The 22,469-nt window shown below is 36.7% G+C and overlaps 1 protein-coding gene across 1 annotated transcript in view; it reads right to left on the bottom strand.

Annotated features, from left to right (window-relative positions):
• LOC112957041 (adhesion G protein-coupled receptor A3-like) overlaps window positions 1-22,469 on the bottom strand; it is a 237,258-nt gene that overhangs the window by 153,557 nt on the left and 61,232 nt on the right. The window contains exon 3 of the mRNA XM_026050563.1: window positions 1,172-1,243. Within this exon, the coding sequence (XP_025906348.1) occupies window positions 1,172-1,243 (72 nt within the window). The remainder of the gene's footprint in view (window positions 1-1,171; window positions 1,244-22,469) is intronic.

Genomic DNA, 22,469 nt, shown 5'->3' on the forward strand with positions numbered 1-22,469 from the left:
CCCCAGAAGCCGGAGGGAGGATAGAGCTTGTCTTGTTTGCTATGAAGCTACAGCACTTGATACCAAACGTGTGACAATCTAATAATTAATCTAATAACTAATCTATCCATCGTCTCCAGATTGCTCCCAGCAATACGTGTTTGCAGTAACGATATGTTTTTTTTTGAAGCCTAGCACAATAAATCTCAGCATTGCCATTCATGCTTGGCTAGCCTTTGCTTGCCCCGTTTTGCCCACGACTCGTGGGTTTATCCGCTCGGGCTCATCCCGGCGGCTCCGCAGGCTCCACGGGCTGCCGCGTTTTCCCAGCAGAGGTCAGGGTTGTGTTATTGGAGCGCGTGGACACTGCGCTGCTCAGCATCTCGCTTGCAGGGATGGTGATGAGAGCACTTTCAATCTTACCTTTATAGCAGCATTAAAAAATGAGTTTGCTTCTCCAACCTCATCCTTACCATCTCATGGGTTTGCTACTCAAATACACCCAAAAAGCATCTGGCTGGTGTTAGAAAACGTTGCAACCTGCAAAATGGGAGGAGGAAGCCCACGCAGTGTGATGCCCACTGACCACTGCTCCAAAGAGCACCATGCAAGGGTGACCAACAGACAGAAAATTGCCTAAGTCTTGTTTCTTTAGAAAGTCATTCTTTAAAGAAAAGAGACTAATTGTTAGTGAATCTATCAGTGAATCTAATAGAGAACAGTAGACAAATTCTTCAGTGTGTTACTTTTCTTCTTAAGTAATTATTATTTATTCATAGATCAAGCCCATGATAAAAGGAGAACTAACAAAGCTAAAAAGCTTAGTATATTATAACATAAAACGCTGTTTTCATGTAGGAAACCACTAAGGTTATATTCCGCTTAATTTCTGTAGGAATATATTGACTGCTAGGTTATTAACCATAGATACATTAAAGTCTTCTAGATGTTTTTTATAGGATATTTAGAGACAAATAGATAATTTTAAATGTAGTAATAACTTTCCGCCCAGAAAGAAATAAAACAAAAGCAAAAGATCCTGTACGTTCGGAAAGTACAGGGCATGGTTTTTCTATTCTGTAGTCAGTATCCTTATGTTATTATTGCTTGGTGGCATATTTGAGCTCCTAAAGGAGAGAAATGTTGATACAAAAGCAATTTTCAGGATAATTCAAATAGAATTAATACTTACAGGCGCTTCAGTTCTGCAAGTCCATGAAAAGCCCCAGGCTCAATTGTGCTAATTAAGTTATTCTTCAGATCTCTAGAGAGACATAATAAGAGGAGCAATTAATTATCACTTTTACATACTGTATTACTGTTATACATGAAAAGTGTGAAATGCAATGCAATTTTAACCTTTGTCTTAAGTAAAAGCAATGGCTTTATTTTAAATAGTAATGCCAGAAACATTACATCATTTGTAGTTTATGAAAACAGATTTTTCTAAGATGGTTAAGGTCGGATGTTAAAAAACAATCCATTTGTTTTAATTCTTTTCCTATTTGTAATTTTCAAAATCAGCTTCACAGCCATTTTTGCCTCAGGAAAAAATGTTTTAATCAATGAGTGAATAAAATAATTAGGTCAGCAACAGAAGAGCCTGTTAGTTTGCTTATTCATTGTGCTGTGCACTTTACACTTAATAAACTTCTCATTCCCACCTAACGTATGCAAAGTAGCTGGCATGGGAGGCATAAACAGGTTAGTTGCTGTCCTGGCACGTACACAGTTTCTCATATTTGGCAAAGAGGTGTTTCATTTCGCACTTAGTGGCAATCCAGGGGATCAGTTGTCGTACAGATAGAGAATATTTCACTAGCATTAATAAACTCATCTGCTCTTGGCACAGTGCTCGAGGCCACGACACTGCTCTCAGTTCAGCGTCCACAGAGATTTACTATTGAATTGTCTGAAGGCTCTTCATGATGTGAACGCTGAGGAAATGCCTTTAGAGGAGCAGCCTAGGAGACAACTGCCATAAATTCTCACAGAGTCAGAGTCCGTCATTTGACAATTTGCAATTCATAGGGAATGACTGGTGCTCAATAACATCACTGTTGTTTTTTCAGACTGGCCAGCCCCAGTATATTACAGCTCACGCGGGTCTCGAGTCGACCAAAGTACAGATGCATCAACGGCATGAGTCACCTTATTTATGACTTTCCATTTTACTACAAATAAAACATGCATGAGGTGAAATCTTGGTCCCACTGAAATGTGGCTGTCCTCAGTAGGGCAAGGTTTCAACCCCAATGTTTAGTCCAACGTAAGATATGTATGAATTTCAAAGTCAAATTGATTGCAAATCATACATAAAGATTCTTGCACTTTGCTGGTCATTTCTGCCAATTTGTTCCAAAAATTTGCTGTGTCAAAACCACTTCATCTCAGTGAATGCTTTGATGAGTGTTCTGCCTAGCAAAGTTCTCAGCCCCTTAAAAAGTCAAATTTAGTTTTCAACTTGCATTACATAACACCAAAAATCCTTGAGAAGGTGATAAGACATTTTGACTTCTAGGTACAAGAAGTTTTATCTTGCATATAAGAAATGCAAAGCTGCCAACACACAGCAGAACGAGACTACAATTTTAACATTAAGAAAAACTTTAGAGTCCTTACCATCTCAACTTGAAAAGTCTACCTAGACAGATAGTCACTTAAATAGTAAAAAAATTCTCTGTAAAATAGGTTCTATATTTGTTAAATTTTGACCTGGGAAGACTTTTATGCTGCATACTCTGCAAAGCGTGATACACAGTAAAGAAGTGAGCACTTTCATATTTATACTATAATTCACAAACACATTGCTTATGGTTATAATTTTTTGCATCAATTATTTTTTGACACACACAAAGCAAGGAAGTGGAAAGGTTGATATAGCTGTAGAAGAAGGTAACATGAAAATTTATTAATAGAGTTAAAGCTAGAATCTTGAAAACGAACATCAGCTGACTTTCCTTATTATTAATTCAGGAAAGCTACTTAACTCATAATGCTTTTTGAGTAAATTGAATTCCTGGTGAACTTCAATTTTTAAGTAACTTGCATTTTGTTTTCATGCCTGTGTTCACAATGACAATCACGTATCATCACAACATCACCCGACCAATATTTTAGATTAGCTTTTATTCTTTGTTTTAACCTGATATCTACATGCTGCTTTGATCATGAATATGTTTCAATTGATCTTTTGACATTATTGGAGAAAGAAAAAACAAACAAAACAAAGACAAAAAGGGAACTTTGTATTTAAAACTGCAGTCAATCAAGGGGCTATACTTACTTTCTAGAATATAAGTACTGCAAAGTCAAAGAGTTTTACTTATTAATATTAAAATTCACCATGGCCTGAGAAAGCCATCAGGAAGAGCCAAAAGCAGGACAAGTGAAAGTAGAGAAAAAAAAGTGCCAGCTAGAGGCAGAGCTTGGGGAAGAACTTGGATGGCAATTTAGGTATTAAGGAGAAAATTAGAAAATTGCATAGTCTTTAACTATCTTTAACTTACACAAATCAAGTAAGTGCAGTTAAAACAGCAGCAGAAATAGTAATTTGGAGGTTTGTGCTTGAGTGGATCTTTAAGGACCATCTGGCCAATGCATGAGAGAAGACCCAGCAGGCAATGGGAAGGAATTATGGGCTCCAGTTGTCATCTTGCTGTTACTCTGCCCTTTCCCAATTACCTAGCCCAGTCACGGCAGTTTTCTTCCCTTCTGTGCCACATACTGGTTTTGGCTGATAGTGCCAAGAGCTGATAGAATCACAGCTGATGACATTTGTTATTAACAAATGTAAAAACTGTAAGAATTTTTTTTTTTTTTAAGTATTGGCAGCAGCACCAGATTCTTAGGTCTTCTCCCCCATCCCAGTCAGGAAGATGTTGGAATTACTTCACAGAGCAAACTTGCAGCTGTCTCTACATTCCCATCAACACAAAGCTCCCTACAAACCATTATGGACTCCGTGACTTCTCCAGAGTACCAACAACTAGCAAAGACAATTAAATGTCTTTAATAAAGATGAATCTACAGCAGCATATTTTGCTTAGATGGTTTAGGATTATTCACTGAGTGTGAAGACCAAGCCTCATTTCTGCATATAGTCAGCATATATTCTTAAATATATATATATGGGCCTTTTCTCCAGGCAACATAACAGACAATAACTTCGTGAATGAGATGTAGATCATTTTGCCTGAATAAAATGTTAAATATATAATGATTCAGTTTGGAAGAACCTGCAGAAATAAGTCTGTCTGAAAAAGAAGGAAATGGCACTCCTCTTTGGCACAGACTTCTGCTTTCTAAAAAAAAAAAAAAATCAGTCTACTGGTGTAGACACTTAGACCTATACTGATATATTTCATGCTTTATACTGGAAAACACTTTGAGGTATCCATGTTTAGGCAGGGAAAACTGACAATAATCTGTTGAGCAATTAGATATATTTTCTGTTAACTGCCAACCCACCTAAGTACACTTAAAGGTTGCAATTAGATCATCCCTTATGGCCAACGGTGTTAACAGCTCATGACAAATATACATATTAAAAAAAAAGTCTGAGTGGGAAATCGTTGGCAGGTGAATTTTAACACCAGTCCAAATAAGGCAAAAGGTCTTGATCCTCTGTGCCCCAGCTTATGGAAACTCTGCTCTGTTTCCTCATAACCTGTAATGGCATAGGAAAAAAACAGTACAATCCAAAACTGTCATCTAGACAAATAAAAAAGCCCAGGATAATGCTAGTGGAAGCCAGGCCATTTCAAGGAAAAATACCTATCAATCACACTGTGCCAAACAAGCTAAGTCATCTGGTCTTGAATTCCATTTAAATTCCATTAAATTTTAGTAAGGATAGTCTCAGAAAATTGTAGATGATTACACTACTCACAATCCTGGCATTTTCTTGATAAGAAGTATTACTCCAAAATGATTCCATATACTTCTAGTTTAACACAGTAGATGTTTTTTTCCCTGTCTCTTTCTGAAGACTAAAAGGTAATGAAAGTAAATAAAATGAGCACAAGTGTTAATTACTTACAACTCATGTCTAGAAGAATCTATTTTCTTGCCTCCTACTTCTTTTGAATAAAGAGTTTGTTACACTGAAGCCTTATAACAAGAAGTACGACATTCACTGAGCTAAATAAAGAAACCAGGGTAAAATTGGTTGTATGTTTACATTTTTCCCCCAAGAGCAGTAGCTGAGGTTTGGAAAAAGTCATGATCCAAGGCATGATCCTGGCTGGGCCACACACATACACTACGCAAGTGATTTTGTCATAAATTGAAAAAAAAATGGGGGGAAGAACTCCAGTATCACAATATTGAATGGTCATAGCATGACAAAGGGGAGAGGGAGAGGGCGAGGGCAAAAAACTTTATAACTGACATTTATGGCTTTGTGTTATTTCTGACAGAACATTCTCACTTTAACGTAACTATTCTCAATCTGAATGACGTGTCATTAGTGGTGTGGGTGTATATATCTGCATGACCTGAAAATAAATCAAAACCAAACTTCTATTATAATTATGGATAGATGGAAGTTACGTGAAATTAGTTCTAGTCAAAACAACTGCAGCATTTATATCAAGGCTGCACAGCTGGTGCAAAAGATTGCTACAATATTTATTGAAATGCTATATTTCTCCTGATTTTATTAAAATTGCTAGATGTATTTGAGGCATGGTACTCTGGTCTTAACTAGATATGAACAGAAATAGAACAATACAAAACAGACTGTTAGCATTAAAAAGCAATCTGAAATGTTAGCCTACGCAATTTGAAATGTTAGCCTAAGTTATTAGAGGAGAGTTTCCTCTTCACTTACATGCCTGAACGTACATAAATTGCATATAATAAACATTCAGCATTATATTCTTACATCCATGTACATAATTTGCATGCGTATGCAAATGACAGCCCACAAGTAAAAACATTGAAACACTTTCCCTCTCTATCACAAGCAGCTGAGAGTTTATCACCTTGCACATTAATCCCTTAACTTTTCCTTATGAAAAAAGTATGACACTAAGGAGGAGTTACTTCAACAAAGACAGCTGTCTTCAGAAGGGGGAAATCTATACTTGAGACATTAATTTCCTGATAGCTTAGCTGAGAAAGAGGTGAAATGTGAGCAAGAGGCAACTAATGGGACTTTATAAAAATATTTAATAGCTACTTCAGACCACTCAACTCTTAAATACCTTCCCTGACCAAACTCCTGATTACCTAAATGTGTTCTTGAGATTCAGGGTTCATGGTATAGGTTTATATAGTAGAACTCACTACAAGAAAATTAAAATATACATCCCATTAACAAAGGAACCAATTTAACCTTAACAAAGGAACCAATTTACCCTAAACTACATGGAGACATTTGGGCATTTCATATCAAAGTCTATACCTTCAGTCACTGCAGTCTCTTCCGCCTATTTCCACTATACATACTGCAGATATTCTGAATACATATTCATAACAAGAATGTTCAACTCATTCCAGTACTTTGTTCAAATTCCTGACATTGATACATCTTTCATAAAAAATTATAGGTTGTACCAGGAGGACATCTGTGTTTGGAAAGCTGTCATTATGGTGCTGCAAACTTTCCAAAAAAGCTCTGAGAAGAGCAAGCAGTTGAGCAGATGCCAAATTCCAGTGAAATATGACTGGCTTTCCACATTTTGCATATTACTATGAAACAACAACAACAAAAATATGTAACATCACATCTTCCACTTATGCAAAATGCTTCAGCTAAACTAAATGGAAATTTTGACCATTAAATGAATCAAGACCCTTAATAAAGGCACACTTGTAAAACCTTGTTATGACCATGGTAGTAAAGTAGCAAAGTCAGTGATGAAAGACCACATTTAATACATACGTTGCAGTCATAATATTGATTGTCAAGGCGAGCAGTCTTGGATACAGGAACAAAGAATCAAGATGATATTGGAAAAATAAACACGAAGACATTATAAACAACTTTCTGTACAGGAGTCTGTGACTCATAGTTTATTATGCTTTGATATTCTGGATATTGTAAAAATATATTTTCACCTCCACTGCTGGTGAGTGCATTGCAAGCTACATATTGAAGAGACAGTCAGATGGCTTGATTTAATTGCTATCCATTATCTGATATCATCATCGATATCTAAAGTACATGGTGTTCCTATGAAACCTTTGAGCTCCCACAGTTGCTTATTACTTTTTGTGATAGTAGAGGATGCTTCGTTCACCTTCCAGACTTAGAGAAAGCTATGATTGTACTCAAGTTAAGTTCTGAGAGCGATGGATAAATCCTTATGTAGATTAAAAGAATTCTCACAACAGGTATATGGAAAATAATTGTGCCTTTAGAGAAACAAAGAATACGTGGTGGTGATAGGGGGTGAGAAGATGAGAACGCTTTCCTTTGCTTTTAACATGTCAATATTCTCCTTGGTTATGCTTGCTTTTATTAAAAAAGTCTCACCGGAATCATAAGCCATTACTTGCTGGATTACCTAAGACAATATATCCTGAGAATTAAAAGTTCTACAGGAACTTAAGGAAAATTTTCTTGACAGTGAGGGTAAGAGCGCACTGGAACAGGCTGCCAAGAGAGGTTGTGAAGTCTCCTTCTCTGGAGATCTTCAAAACCCACTTGGATGCAGCCCTGTACCACATGCTAGGTGATCCTGAATGTGCAGGGAGGTTGGACTAGATGATCTCTAAAGGACCCTTCCAACCTTAAGGATTCCATGATTCTATGATTCTCTTCCGAAACTCATACAAAATCTTACCTGCTATTTCTTGAAGGTACAATCAGAAATTTCAAATCTGTCATTTTTGATGGTGATAAAGTTGAGCAGAGCAGCAAAAAGGTCTTTGAATAAACTGATACTATTTTATTCAAGGAGGATGACTCATGTCCTTTGGTAACTTAGCAGGTACTCATCATTTAGGAACAAGTCTAAAAATGTTAAACCAAGTGTCAATAAAGGTAGCTGCATTATGACAGAAGTAAAGGCTTTCTCACTCAAAATCTGCAAAGATTGCTAGAGGATATTCATTCTAATGCTATTATAATATATATAACTGAGAGCATTGTAACTGGAGGAGATCACAGAAGGAAAAGTGAGAAAAAAAGCTTGGTCAACTAGGACTAACATTCAGCGAAATGTTTTTAATATTTCTCTATAGACATATATCAGAAAATAACATTTTTAGCTTGCACATACATTTTTATGGATTAATTTACCCTGTATATATTCCAGTTTAGTTGTAAAGATAATGTCAACAAATCAGAACTTGCAACGAGGATACAAAAAAAATGTTTAGCATCTACCTTTAGTTTAGTATTTTGTTATTGATATTTCAAAATAAAATGCAGTTTCTAATAAAGAAAAATCACTGATGCTTTTCCAGCAAAATAATGAAGTTCACAACATAAATATTGATGTTTCTTTTTTATGGATGTAGCAAGTGCCTGGCAGCTCTGCACGGAAACCATTAGTGGCTGCAAAGAGACAGAGGCTTCTTTAGCTTTTATACTCCTGGGGACTTGTGCCCCTGCCTGGCAGGCAACACAACATGGGTTGGGGTTCTTGACACATGCTCTCTGACCATAGCTCACCATTGAGGGGAGGGAAAATAAATAAATCAGAGTAAAAATCATCTCTGAGTAGAATTCCAGTGCGGAACAAAAGGATTTGCACAGACAGCAGAGAAATAGGGCAAAAAGCATCCTCAGCATTTTTTCCTTCTTAAGAAATGTTCTAGAACTGCACCTAGTCATCTATTACAAATTTCCAGCAACATCTATTCAATGGTCAAAATTCTAACTTCTGAGTCACTTTTTAACAACGTGATCACATTTTTTTCATGTGGAATATTAGCTAGGAATTCATTCCATATTTTCAGAAATGTATCTGACTTTATTTTCCAAAATAAAACAGGGAGAAGAGCACTTTACATTATGACAAAAATTAGGATAATGAATTTGTGGATTTCTGTTGTTGTTTAAGCTATTCACCTCTAAAATATACAAACTGCCCTACCGTGGATATTTCATTTTTATACCACAGTGTTTTATTTTTTTAAGGAAATGCCTGATTCTCCTTTCTTCTTATTCAACTATTATTGACTTGGAACAATACAAGCAATTCTTTACTGAAATGTAGTTCAAACTTAAGAGAAATATTTTCTTCCATGCCTTGAACATCCAAAGAAAAGAAGAAAGTATTCCGCTTTCATCCTTAAGGGAAAGACAAGCATTTTTGCAGATGACCCTTAAATAATCTTACAGGAGTTCTGGGCCAAAAATAAGATACTTCACTATCCGGTGTAAACTGATATAATAAAAATAGTTTTTCCTATAATGTTTATTCACCCTAATGACTTCATAACACAGAAGAAAAAATACCTAAAAATTGATTATCATGATTCAATTATTCAAAGCATCAAGAAAGATGCACCTTTCAGCAAGTATATTGTTTCTATGTAATCTCATTAGAAGGGTAAGAATTAATCTTCACATAGTATTGCAAAAATGAAGTCACTTATTATATAAAAAATACTTTTTTATATATATATTATATATATATTATTATATAAAAAATAGAGAGAACTGAAGTCATTTTCTAGTTGGTGATGGGAGGTGGATGTGGGAACACTCCATTACCCGCACTGTTACTGCTTCATTTATCCTCCTCACTGATCTCAAGGAATGAATAAACTCAAAATCAGTCTTTATGATTGCTAAAGGTTGGGACATCACCTGAATTTAGTCCAGCATCAGTGACAGTACAAACGCTTTTCTGGAAAAGTAAAAAATAATTATGGCCATTTTATTCAGCCACTATCAGAGGGAGCAGTAATTTCAGAGAAATCCTGTAAAGTTGTAAGTGTTCAAAAGCAAAATAAAGAGTGATTTAAGGCATAATATGGGAGAATTGTCTATAAGTGTTTTAGCTCTGAGGAATTCAATTTCAGTAAAAAGTGCTGTAGAAACCCTTTTCCTCGAAGCCTCTGTTTATACCAACTCTGCCTTTGTAAATAACTTAGACAAGTGTAAGTAATTTAGAAAATAAGCACAAGTGCCAATAAGGCACCAAGTAAACCAGGCTTCTCCTGCAGACACTTGGATTAATGAGTTCTTTATTCAGCTGCCTCAAAGGACTCCCATGACCATTCTTTCGGCACAAATTCTCCACTTGCACATTCTCTTCCACAGATACTTGTCAGAAATTTTAGATTTTTTCTTGAAATTTTGTAAGAAATATAGATGAATGACAGAGCAAAGAAGACTGAAAAGTAAGGAAACCTATAGGATAAACGCATAGCTCCTACACATTTCTCAAACCCATACCACATGCTTTACAAGCCACACATGCATATTTTTGAGATTTTCAAGGAAAAATGTCTTGGATTTTTTTCTACCTCAGAAGTATCGTGAGAGTGATCTTTATTTCAAAACAAATCTCTCCCATTAAAGATAATAAAAAGTTGGTATATCCCTTTAAAAACCAAATGTCTGGTGGTCTCACTTGAAACATGTTTTTTTACAATGCCTTCTATGCTTTGTTGCTTTTTTCCCCCCATCCCTATTGTCTCAGGTAAAGTCACCGCTTTTTAAATAAATGTCTAAATTATTTATAACTAGAATATGAAAACATTATTACAAACAAAAACCACCACTGCAGTAATAATAGAAAACTGGGCCATAGGAATCCACACAGTTCTTGGAGCCTTGAAAGCATAACAAAAAAAAAAATGTTGGAGACAGGAAAGAAATGAGTTAAAAAGAGAAAGAAGGAGAAAGAACACCAATACAAGGAGAGTTAATGCTGAATGCTGTTGGGGTGTCTTATACTTTTAGATAACCATTCCTGTCACAGTCTTTCTCACTACATAGAGTAATAAAACTTCTCTGCCCAGCTTGCTTCATATCTTCCTTTCTTATTTCCTTGCTCTTATTTTCTCCAGACCCAGAGCTGTCAGCCTTGACACGTGGTGTCCTTCCCCCATGGACGTGGCCTGACCGCCCTACCCTGCAAATAATTCCCATTGTTTGTTGAAACCTCATCCCCATCTGATGCTGCCTTTGCAGCTGACCTCTCTGGTGCCACACTAGTTTCCTAATGGCTTTTTTTTTTTTTTTCTCCAGTTGGTTTGAGAAGTGAATTAAGGACTGCATTTCTCATTATAACACCCATTCTTATTTCTGATTAAAAATATACAGGCCAGGGCTCCATCAGCAACAGATCATTTTACTTCAAGGTTCAGCATGTTCACATAGTATAAATTTTAATATACCTATTTCCCTACAAAAAAAATAAAAATGTTGCTCAAAGGTGCTCACTGGTGACTATTTTAACACATACATTTATAAAACTGCCCTCAGTATATCTTGAAGGATGATCACATCAGACACTTTGTGTGTTATCTTAATGACATCAATGCCTAACATGTCAGACAAGCATAGCGAGCAGCTGGGACGGCTGACTGCACATCATGCTAACAAGACTACCAGCAATCCTGGAGGAAAGCAGGAGCCTCGATGGTCATAAATCCAATTAGGCTACTTTCTGAAATACAGCTAAACTTCAGGTGTTACATTTAAAAAAAAAAGAAAAAAAAAGAAAAAATCATATTGTCCAGCAGTTAAACAGTTCTACAAATTAATTTTTCAACTTGGCTTATTTACATCCCTGCCATTTTTGACTGATAACGTTGGATTTTTACCTGGAAGTTTACCAGGACTATCCATGAAACTCAGGAATTCGACCTTTCTATTAAAAGACTGAGTCTCTAATATGAAAGCAGTCTATCTAGGAGCAGGTCACTGTTTGGTGGCTCAAAGGTTGGTAGCAAATTTGGGATTTGTCCTTTGGCCACTGCCTGCAGTCGACTTCAGAAGGTCTGAAAACAGCTCAGTTCCATACATCAGCAACAGGTACCAGAGAGCCCAATCAACAATGCCCCTTACTCTATAGAGGATGGAGTTTTCTTTTGTAGGTATTTTCACATATCCAATGCTCAGTCCTGTACATTTTATTGCATTTAATAAGTCATATCAGTAACACATCTGCAAGCCTGGATACAGACTTTGCAGAGAAAAAGAGCACAGCCTCATCACCACAGCTTAAATCAATCGAGCTGAATGGCAGAAATCATTTTCAGCACTTTTAAATACTCAAAGCATATCAAACATGGCAACAGCTTAAAGCCTTGCAGAGCCACAGTAATGTATCCTGGCCACCAGGAGCTTTACAGTAAAAGTATTGGCCTAGATCCAAAAAAGCACTTAGGCTGTCCAGAGGGAAAGTTCAGGGGAGGAAGGTAGTGGGTCCTCAAGCACAACCTGCTGCCACCTCAGCCTCTGTCACTCTGTCACTCATTTCACTGGCCACAGATTCCTCCCTAACCCTTGCCCCAGGTGCCTGCAGCTTGGGGCGGCCTTCACAGATAACCCATCACCATGCCAAGGCCCAGCAATGGGACATATGGGACACAGCAGCTGTGGCAGAGATCTGGCCTGGCAGTCGAGGTCCTAGCAAAGGGATGGGGAAGTGTCACTATCGGTCTTTATTGTGACAACCTGTTGGTTGGAGTTATGGATAAGGAAGGCACTCCTGGGCCTTCCTCGCCTAAAGACACTCATGGCTCGACTGGACACACACAGACTGAGGCAGCAGACAGGAGTCTCCACTCCCCGAATGGCACCCCTGTATTCTGTCAAATGGATGTTTATAGCAAAACCCATTTTCTTCTTGTTGATGAAATACCCTTGGTACTTAACTGCTTTGCCTTTCCTCCCCCCTCCCCCCCCTTTTTTTTTCCCTTTTTCTCCTCCCCCTTTCTGGTCTCATAAATCTTAAATGCCTGACTACATATTGGCACAGATCCACCTCAATTGGACCTGTATCCTGGCCAAAATCCTTCCTATGAGGTAGTTAATGTGCTCACACCGGGGAGGTCCAACCTATTTCTCTTGCTAAGCAGGTATTCTACCCAGCAGGAGAGTAAAGACCAAAAGCACAAATACTTTCTCTTTTCTCAGGTTTTAAAAGAAAATATTGAATCAGTAATGCCTATGAAAAAGGGTTGGCTGCAGAAAAAGTGTAAGCTGCTGATCAAAGGTCCAGAAAGGAAAGTCATGACAGTCTCCAGTGCTTTTGCAAGCTACGTGATGCTTGCTTTGCTCCTTGGCACCATGGCTCATTTGGATGCTCTTCCTACACACCTAATTCTTGCTGCTCCCTGTATAAAAAGCTGCAGTCTCTGAAGACACAAGTTGCATTCTGAAAGCTGCCCATGTTAGTGCTGAGAACCACAACATCTACCGTATCTCTTTGCTGAGTTGAACCCTAGTGACTTCCTCAGCTAGCAAGCTGCTAAATTTTCTGGTTATAAAGGCTGTATGTATTATTTACTACCCATTTGGCCATGGTTTAGCTTGTTTCTAGCAGATTTCAGATGCTTTGAAATAGGCCATGATGAGAACCAACTTTCTCTTCAAACTAGCAAGCGAAAAATAAACAAGACAGTGGTAGCAAACTGGAACTGTGAGCATAATTAATATGACACATGCTCCCTTCCAAGGCAAAGAGCTAAGGTATGTGCTTGAGGTTTGCAAGTCAAACCTCTTAAAAAATAACAGCACAGTGCAATACCCCTAATTCCTCAGAAACCCTACAGGCAATACCTTGGAAATCATTCTTTTTAATTTAGAAAACACATGGAGCGTAAAGTCTAATATGATGTTTTGCACTTCCTTTTCCATATAGAGCACTGGCAAATGGGTTAATTCTGGCAAATGGTGCTTTCCTGCAGAACAATATGCACTGTGCACATATTCCATGCTCATCCCTTTGCTGCTGCTGATAGCAGTGGGAAAGGGCAGCTCAGAGAACACGTCATCCCCTATCCATCTCCCACTCAGCACACACTAACCCAGTTCTCTGAAATCCTGTCACTGGGTTACAGCTCATTACAGTGAGCTGAAGTATGAGAACTGAGCTGCTCCACTAAACGTGCACAGTTTGTGTTTACCAGCAAGAACACTGTATGCAGTGTTGCTTACAACATCGCCCCGTAATACGGAAGCATTCTTGTTGGCAGCTTTGACAATTTATCTATTCATATCAAAGTGAAACAGAGACTGCTTTAAAACTGTTGCTCCTTGTACTAATGGGAAAAGAAGAATATTAAAAACTATCACAGAGGAATCTCTGTTGCCATCAAAAGGTCGTTGATTCAAGAGACAAACAAGCTAGTGTTAATGATTTAACAAAACATTTTTCACACAGATTACATGCCCTTCCATCAGTGTGCAATATTTTTCACATCAAGAAAATAAAGATCACTTTCTCTTAAATGCCAATTAGAATGAATGCACAATTCAAATTCAATACTTAAGTAATTACGCTTTACCAAAGGAAATGAATTACAAACACAATGAAAAAAATGTCACTGCTGATTGCAGTTAGAATAATGAACGGGAAAACTCTCCTGAAAAAGAAAACAATATTGTTGAATATTTTGTTCAGCAGCCTCCTGATTTGACTAGAGCTATATGCAGGTGACCTATAGGACTGGATTTCTTCACTTCCATCAACTACCACACCTCTTCTTTTGAGCATGTATGTGCTGAGACAATGTTGACTTGATGAAACTGTAAAGACTGAAAGGTCCCTATTGCCAAGTACTATATGAAATAAAATGAACAATATTACTTCAACCAGTTGACATCTGAAAGAAAAACTCACACTATAACACACTGTAAGCAAAACAGTAAAAAAAAATCTTATATTGTTAGTATAATAAAAAAGCACATGTAAATATTATTATATAATACGTACATATAAAATAACAAAACAAGAAGCTTATTTCTATTTGGAAACCACAAGACAACCTATCCCCCTAACCTTCTAAAATAAAAACAAATGCTTACAAATGTGCTAGTAACATACTAACCTCTGGTGCAGGCTCGATTTCCTTTCACCGGTGCAGCTGCAGTATCTTGCTTTATTTCTGGTAACACCTTACTACAGTTTTTACCCAAAGAGCTTAAAAGGTAAATGATTTCTCCAAGCAAGTACTACCAACTGATGAAAGTGCTAACGGAAATACTCCTATTCAGGCCTCAAAAATCCTTTGTGGATACCAAAGTCAAAATTTAAAAGTTAAAATCCAGCGGAACTTACCATCATCAGATAAATTTAGCAGTTTTACTTGCAACTGTGAACATATTTCTCCATAATTGATGATAATACACTTGTTTAATATGTATGAACTATAAGGTTTATGGTGTAGTTAACTATTCATTTTATTGCTTTTAAGTGCTGAGTTGTTGACTGCTGATACCAAACAATTACGAGTGTTGAAAAAGTTGATAGGTGAGAGCTTTTTCTTTTTTTTTTTTTCTTTCTTTTTTAAATGAATACTCTAGTCTCTTGTAAAGCAGAGCTAACTCTAAATAGCAATTTCAACTTTGAATCTATGTCAGGTGACTGATCCCAAACAACAATACAGAGATGCTACAGTTAGTTGTAAAGTACTCCCTGACATAAACCTGCAAGTGCTAAGGGCAAAAAATTAACAGGGTTATTCCCACACTCTGGTAGATTCTGGGAGAGAAGGAGTTGAACTGAGCAAGAAATTCAATACAGGATTTAAAAGGTCTCTTGGCAGGATATTGGGGAAGAGAATAAGAAAAACAAAAACAAACAAAAAGCACCTTTCTACTTCAGATTTATTCCTCACTTTGGAATCTGTCATTTCTTCAACATGTGTTTTTGTTTGTTGTTTTTTTTAGGGAGGTATAATACTGCAAATAAGCTGGGGGTTTTTTCAACATTTAGAGTAAAATGTTGCTCTTGATTTACTGACAAGTTAGAGTAGCACTGGTCTTACCATTACAACTTTATTCATCTAAATTCACAGAGCTAGACACAAATTAAACATTGCCACATTGTCTTAAACTGATAAATCAGAACCATTTATACATTAAATAAAATACCGAAAATTCCAGAATTTTCATGAGTAATTTTGTGAACTGGAAGTATTCTTATGCTTTGTACGTTTTTGGCTCAGTGACTCATTTCCAGGAAAAAAAATGCTCATCTATTTCACATTTATCTTACAAAAGAATCCAGAAGGTCCCAATCAGACCTGAGGCTCCTTTGTGCTGTGCAAACATATTTTTCCTATTCTGCGCATATAAAAATATATATATATATATATATATATAAAATGACTGGACAGAAGCTCACTCACAGATTCGTTTGGATCAACCACGGATGTTATGTTCCCTGCCTTAAGGAGATTAGAATAAAGTTCATAGTGGTTTTGTCAGTAACCTTGGTGAGAAATCAAAGAAGTTCCCATATTATATACATTAGAAACACAAGAGAAAGTAATAGGTGAAACAAAATTTTAAAGTAAGATTTAAACAAATTAAAAATACTCAGATTGCTCTGATGTAGAGGCAGTGTTCATTTTAAGCTAATGCCAGAAATTGTGAGCATTTGCTTAGATACAGACTTTTATAATAGTGATATTAAAAATTTCCTTCCCAACCAATCTGCTCATTCCTACTTACCTAACTTATTTATAAGACCACTGTTTAAGGATCTATGCAAGATTTATGGGCTACCACAGTGTGAGCTCTTGCCAGTGAAGTTTTAATTACTTTCAGAAAAATGGGAAATGTGATGAACATGTTTATTGTCATAACCTTTTTCCTCTTTCAACTAATCAAAAATATGGCTAAAATAATTCACTGGGAAGACAAAATAGTCATAAAAATCCCTACAGGACAGTAATTACTGGAGGAAATATCAGAAACTTGCAGCTTTCCCAGTAGCAGAAAGCTTGTCCCATTTCTGCAAAGAATAACCTGGCATAGCCCAACTTTTCCGGCATTTATAAATGTTGATAGCATAACCCAGAAAACAGAAAACTACTGTGTCGTGTATTAAGATTCTTAGGCCAGCTGGTTCATTTTTTTTTTTCTAAACTTGAAAAACCATTTCCAAAAATACAAAGCATTCTAAAAGGCTTTCAATGGTCTCTTTCTTCTTTTACATAAAATCACCCAGAAGGATGTTTTCTTAAAAACAATCTGCTATCCAGGTCCACCCTCCCAGCCATGTCTCTTGGAGCCGTTCCCAAGCTATCCCTAAAGCACTAGCGTTTCAGCAACTGGAATGACAACTTCTTTTTAATTGTTTGAGATCCTGCAGGCTGCTATCTGAGAACAAAGCGTGCGCATAAAGCGCATTCTATGGCCACGATTCAAGTTCTTTTGAAAATAAATGATATATTGAAACAATGCTATGCTATATATATAGCAGTCTCTCTGCCACGGGATGCTCAGCATTACACAAAATCATAACAAAGCCCATTTCCCACCAACAGAATTGGACATATAAGAAGCGGAACAAAACTTGCATAAAGCAACTTTTCATTATGTGAAAGCCAAAGCATTTGGTGGAAATAGAAAGGGACTTCACCATAAAAAGAGCAATTCTGTTTAGTAACGGACATATAAGAAAGTGAATCCTACATGAAAGTCTGTTTGATAGTTGGTAGTGATACATTTCAACATGGCAAGAACAAGAGGGGACGTAATGAGGTTCAAAATAGTGCTCAAAGCTGCCAGAAGGAAGCACTTTAACACAATATGTAATTAACCTGCAGTCTCATTACGGCAACATATCACTGAGGTCAAGAGCTTAGTAAGACTCACTAAAAGAATCAGGAATTATACACCTAATGACAGTGTCCACATACACAACAGCCGGGATTTCGAGTACACAAGTCAAAATGAGAAGGTTCTTTTATGGATCGCTTATTCTTTAATTGCCTTTCCTGAAAATTTTATAATACAACTGAGCTGACAAACTGACTCAACAACATGGCTAATGGGACCATTACCTTTAGTAGAGCAGGATGTTCATCTCTGTTACTGGCAAGACACATGATACTGGAGCAATAGGAAAAATATTATGATTTAGGGTATGCTGATTTTAATTCTTCCAAGTAAACCACTAAAAGCTATGTGCAAATGCACTCAGAGCACTTTGAAAATGCCTAGGTATGGTACTTATTAATAAATTACAAAATTAAGCCTAACAAATTTAAACAATCTTTAAATGAAATGGTTTATATATTATAATCATTCTAAATATCACAGCATTTTTTCCGTATCATCCTTCAATAACAGCACTGAGGTGCAAGCCTTGCTCATTTATCCCTTATTTGTACTTATATCTATCGAGCTATCATTCTTAATAGTCTGAGTCACATGTTTCTCATATAATGTAAATAGGTGATAACTGATTTTGTAATTTGAAGCAATGGGCTTAGGACCCCTCCCTTCAGAGCTGGCATTCATTTCCCAGGCAATATAGAGAACATCACATTTATTAAATTAAGCTTTGGACTGAGAAGATTTTACAAAAGGTTATGTTTGTAATCTTCAGTGTTTATTTTACTATGAAACCAACACATTCAGCAATAAGTCAGATTTATTGTGAAAATAAACACATTAGGACCTTATAAATAGCTGTTAGAAAAGTTCCGTATGGTCTGCCAAAAGCCCCAAATGATTGGTTCATGAACTTTCCCTCTGTATGCTCTAATGGCTTGAAAAAATTGTTTATTTTTGACTGGTTATGAATAGATGAGGATTATATTTCATCTACAACCTCCATTAAAGTATCAGGATTTTGAAAACTTCTTCCAAACTTTTAAGAAACTCACATTAAAAAAAAAATAAACTGTTGACAACAGATATGCGTAATGGAACGACAAAATGGAGTGTTATTTTAAAGTTGCATTTCACAATGAGTCTCTCCATTTACCTGATTATATCTCCTAAAAAAGAAAAAAATAGAAAAAAAAAGAAAAAAGAAGGAAGAGAAATCTGTGCCCAGAGATAATGCAGGGCTTTCTAATGGTTTATCCAAACACTCTCAGTGCCTAAAACAGTTGCTGCACAATGGGTTAAAGTACAGAAAGTACAGAACCAATTTCTTTGGTTAACCAAGAAATATCATGTATTCCCTTATACTTTGAAGGAAGCATCCTTTAACAAGTGTAGGAGACTTTTAGGGACAGAGTTGATGCATGTGATCCATGCAGCCATTGGGATGCAATACTCTTATGAACTGGTTCCCTGAGGACTTCACCCTGCGTCCAGGAACTCCACTCTGCTGCCTGAGTCACTTGGATCTTTTCAGCTCTTCCCAGCTCAAATTCTGCATATAGAGACTATGGCAGTACTTCCTACAAGTGGGATGGAGAAATCTCCCTCAAAAAGACGGGCATCTTTCCACAACTGTGCAGAAAGATCAAGTCCTATTACTTCTCCAGACTTAATCGAATAACTCAAAAAATAACATTCCAATGTTTCTGCTAGTATGAAACCAAGTGTCACTATTATAATAAAAAACTATATCCCTGTAGGCACTGTATTAACTAAACGTTTTAAGGGTAATGCTATAGTAACTCAGTAGTAACAGGAAAGGTCAAAAAAACACCATTGTGACCCATATTTGCTTAATAGAGAAACATTGGAATCTGGTACTTCCCCATGTCCTAAACAAACAGCTCATCAGTCTGAATTGTCAGATGTGTTGGTCTCTGTAGATATAGATAAAAGCTACCTGCATCAGACCGATTCTGACACCGAACTGGAAAGGCCTCTAAGTCACCTACCTCATGTACGGCAAAGAGCGAGCAAACCGCTGTCATTCCAGACACTTCTCCTCTCTCAAGCATCCAAGAAGTCTCTCCTCCAAAAGTTTCAATATATTTATCTTTAGGCAAAGAATAAAATCTGTTTCCATTACAAAATAACAAACCTCGGTTTCTAAAACACATCCTGGACTACCGTCACTAACCTACATAAAGAATTAGATGACACCTCAAACATCTAAAACCATGCCATAACTTCTCTTAAGTGAACAGAATTTAACTCTTCTTCAGCAAAAGGATATATATATATACTTGTTTAGTTAGTTCCATGTGCTACAGCAGATGTACCACGTTTTCTATTAGTTTCTGCCTGAATGAATAATGGAGACATGAGCACTTGTGTAAACAAAGAAAGGTATTTAATGAACATATTGTACATACTAAAGAGTTTGCCTTCTGTTGGAAAAATGCACGATGCATTTTTCCAAGTGCATGAAAATCCTGTATTAATGACGCACGAGTTTTCTATGAAGTGGGTCAGACAAACTGTCAACTGCATTTAAAACATTGTATCAAATCTGATAATTGCTCATTTCAACATAAAAATGGAAAAAAAAAACAAATCCCCAAGTGCAGAGAGTATGGAAAATTTCTGAAACGATGGCATTTTTGCATAGTTGTTCATTACAGATCATTTATTTATGTTTCTTTGTTGAATAGTCAAGCCTTCTGTTCTCAGATGAATGTGCTCCTCTAGAAGAGCAATTTCTTTCACTGTATTTTCATTCATCTTCATTCTCTTCACAAGCAACAGGGACATTTACAAAACGGAAGAAGAGGACGGAGTAACTGGAATCTTGTATTTACAGCATATTGCATTTGGCATGTTGGCCATGGTTTTCCAAAAGACATTATTGGATTTGTCGGTGAGAGACTTGCTGCTTTTTCAGGACTCTTTGGGTTCAACCTCCAAGGGCAAGTGCCTGGCATAGCTCCACTCCCAGCCTCGGAGCAGCACTCAGCCTTCCCACACAGTTGAGGATGACAGCGCAAGTCCATCCAGCCAGGAATCCTCTAGCCAGCCCTAGGCAGCAGTGGATATTCCCAACAAGTTTATGAGGAGCAATTTATGAGGAAAAGTTTTTCTGTTTGTGTCTTGGTTTCTTTGTTTTTCCTTAAAGAAAACTATGGTTGTATCTCACAGTAGACTCTCTAGCAATTTTTTTGAGCTATGGGAGTCTAGCACTGAATTTATTTCAAGTCTCCAAGGTTATTACAAAATTTATAATTTGTAAGTTTATTTATAATCTACCAAGACTTCATTGCAGACTGTTTATACTTTAACATGAAACCAAGTAGATCTAACCTGCTGGGTAACAGAAAGCAGAAGGGAAAAATTGCTAGATAAATATCCCCCCAAATCCATTTCTCACTGATAAAGCACTGTAACACATTGGGATATACCATGGAAGCTGTTGTTGAATCTAAATGAAACCATAACAAAGGAAAACAAATAAAACATTGTTTAGACTTGTAAATACTTTCTTAAACTGAGAAATTATTAACTAGCAGCTTGACAGCAGTAAGATGGTAACTTGGCTTGCCTACTAGCTGACACTCCTGAAAACATTTTATGAACGTTCTCAACTGAATCACATCTTATATAAAACAAAACGGAGGCAAAACGACAACTTTTCAGATCCAGGAGCTATAGATGCATGATATTAGTTGACATATTACCAAGCTCAAACTCCTAAAAAAAAAATCAAGGATTCTTTTCAAGTATTTGTCCATTCAGATACCTCAAAAACAAAAAGCTGTCATGCCTCACTGTATAAGACTGAACATGGTGCATTTAAACAGCAGCCCTGTAACAGCTTTTATGGTGACCTAAAAGGAGAAGCAAAGAGGTTCATCACAGTAATTAAAGGGCACCAAGTGATTTTTGTTTAATTCAGTTGTTTTTATTGGAAAGAGTAAGGTTCAGTGCCTCAATCGGGCAGCAGCAACGTCCAGCAAACGATTTGCTAGAGGCCAGTTAATCAAACCACTATAAAGGGACAACATGACCTTTTATTTCTCAAGTATTTAAAATTATTGCTCAAAAAGACTGAGTTAAAAAAAATCCAACAGTATACAAATACATAGAAAACATGATCAACTGCACATATCTTTTTTTATCCTAGAAGCGGTGTGGAAATGCTGTAAATTTTATACCACTGTCTTTTCTAGCCAAGAATTGGCTCTCAGCTGAGAGTGAGAGACTGTCACCATTAACTGAATCCACTTTTACACTGATTGAATTGATCCAATTAAAATAAACCTACTGGTATAAATGCAACTTTCATTGTTTCTTTCCAATCAACCAAAAGGGAAAAGGAAAGAGACTCAATCTATTTCTACTTTAATCAATAAGCCTTTTACATGACACCCTTGTATGCCTGCAGCGACTGTTCCCTGCAGCATTACTAGGTCAGAGATCAAAAGATAGTATCTAATTTTCTAAATCACACAAAGCTGTATGCCTTTTCTCTATACCTGCCTCTTAGACCTCACCACCATCAGCATTAAGGAGATGGAAGTAAAATTCTTTACACACCTCAAAGGTTTGCACAACCAGTGAAGCAGCAAACTTTTCTGGTCAAAGATGCTGGTAATATCACAATATGTTCTAAACTAAGCTCTTTAGAAGAGACTAAACATTGATTGACAAGAAACTATCAAAATGACATATCAAAATGTCTTAATTGCCAACTTTTCATCTTTGAGCTATGCAACCATAAGCTATGTGC

Source organism: Nothoprocta perdicaria, unplaced genomic scaffold, assembly GCF_003342845.1.
Source record: "Nothoprocta perdicaria isolate Ctin4 unplaced genomic scaffold, notPer1 scaffold_7, whole genome shotgun sequence".
Taxonomy (NCBI): Eukaryota; Metazoa; Chordata; class Aves; order Tinamiformes; family Tinamidae; genus Nothoprocta; species Nothoprocta perdicaria.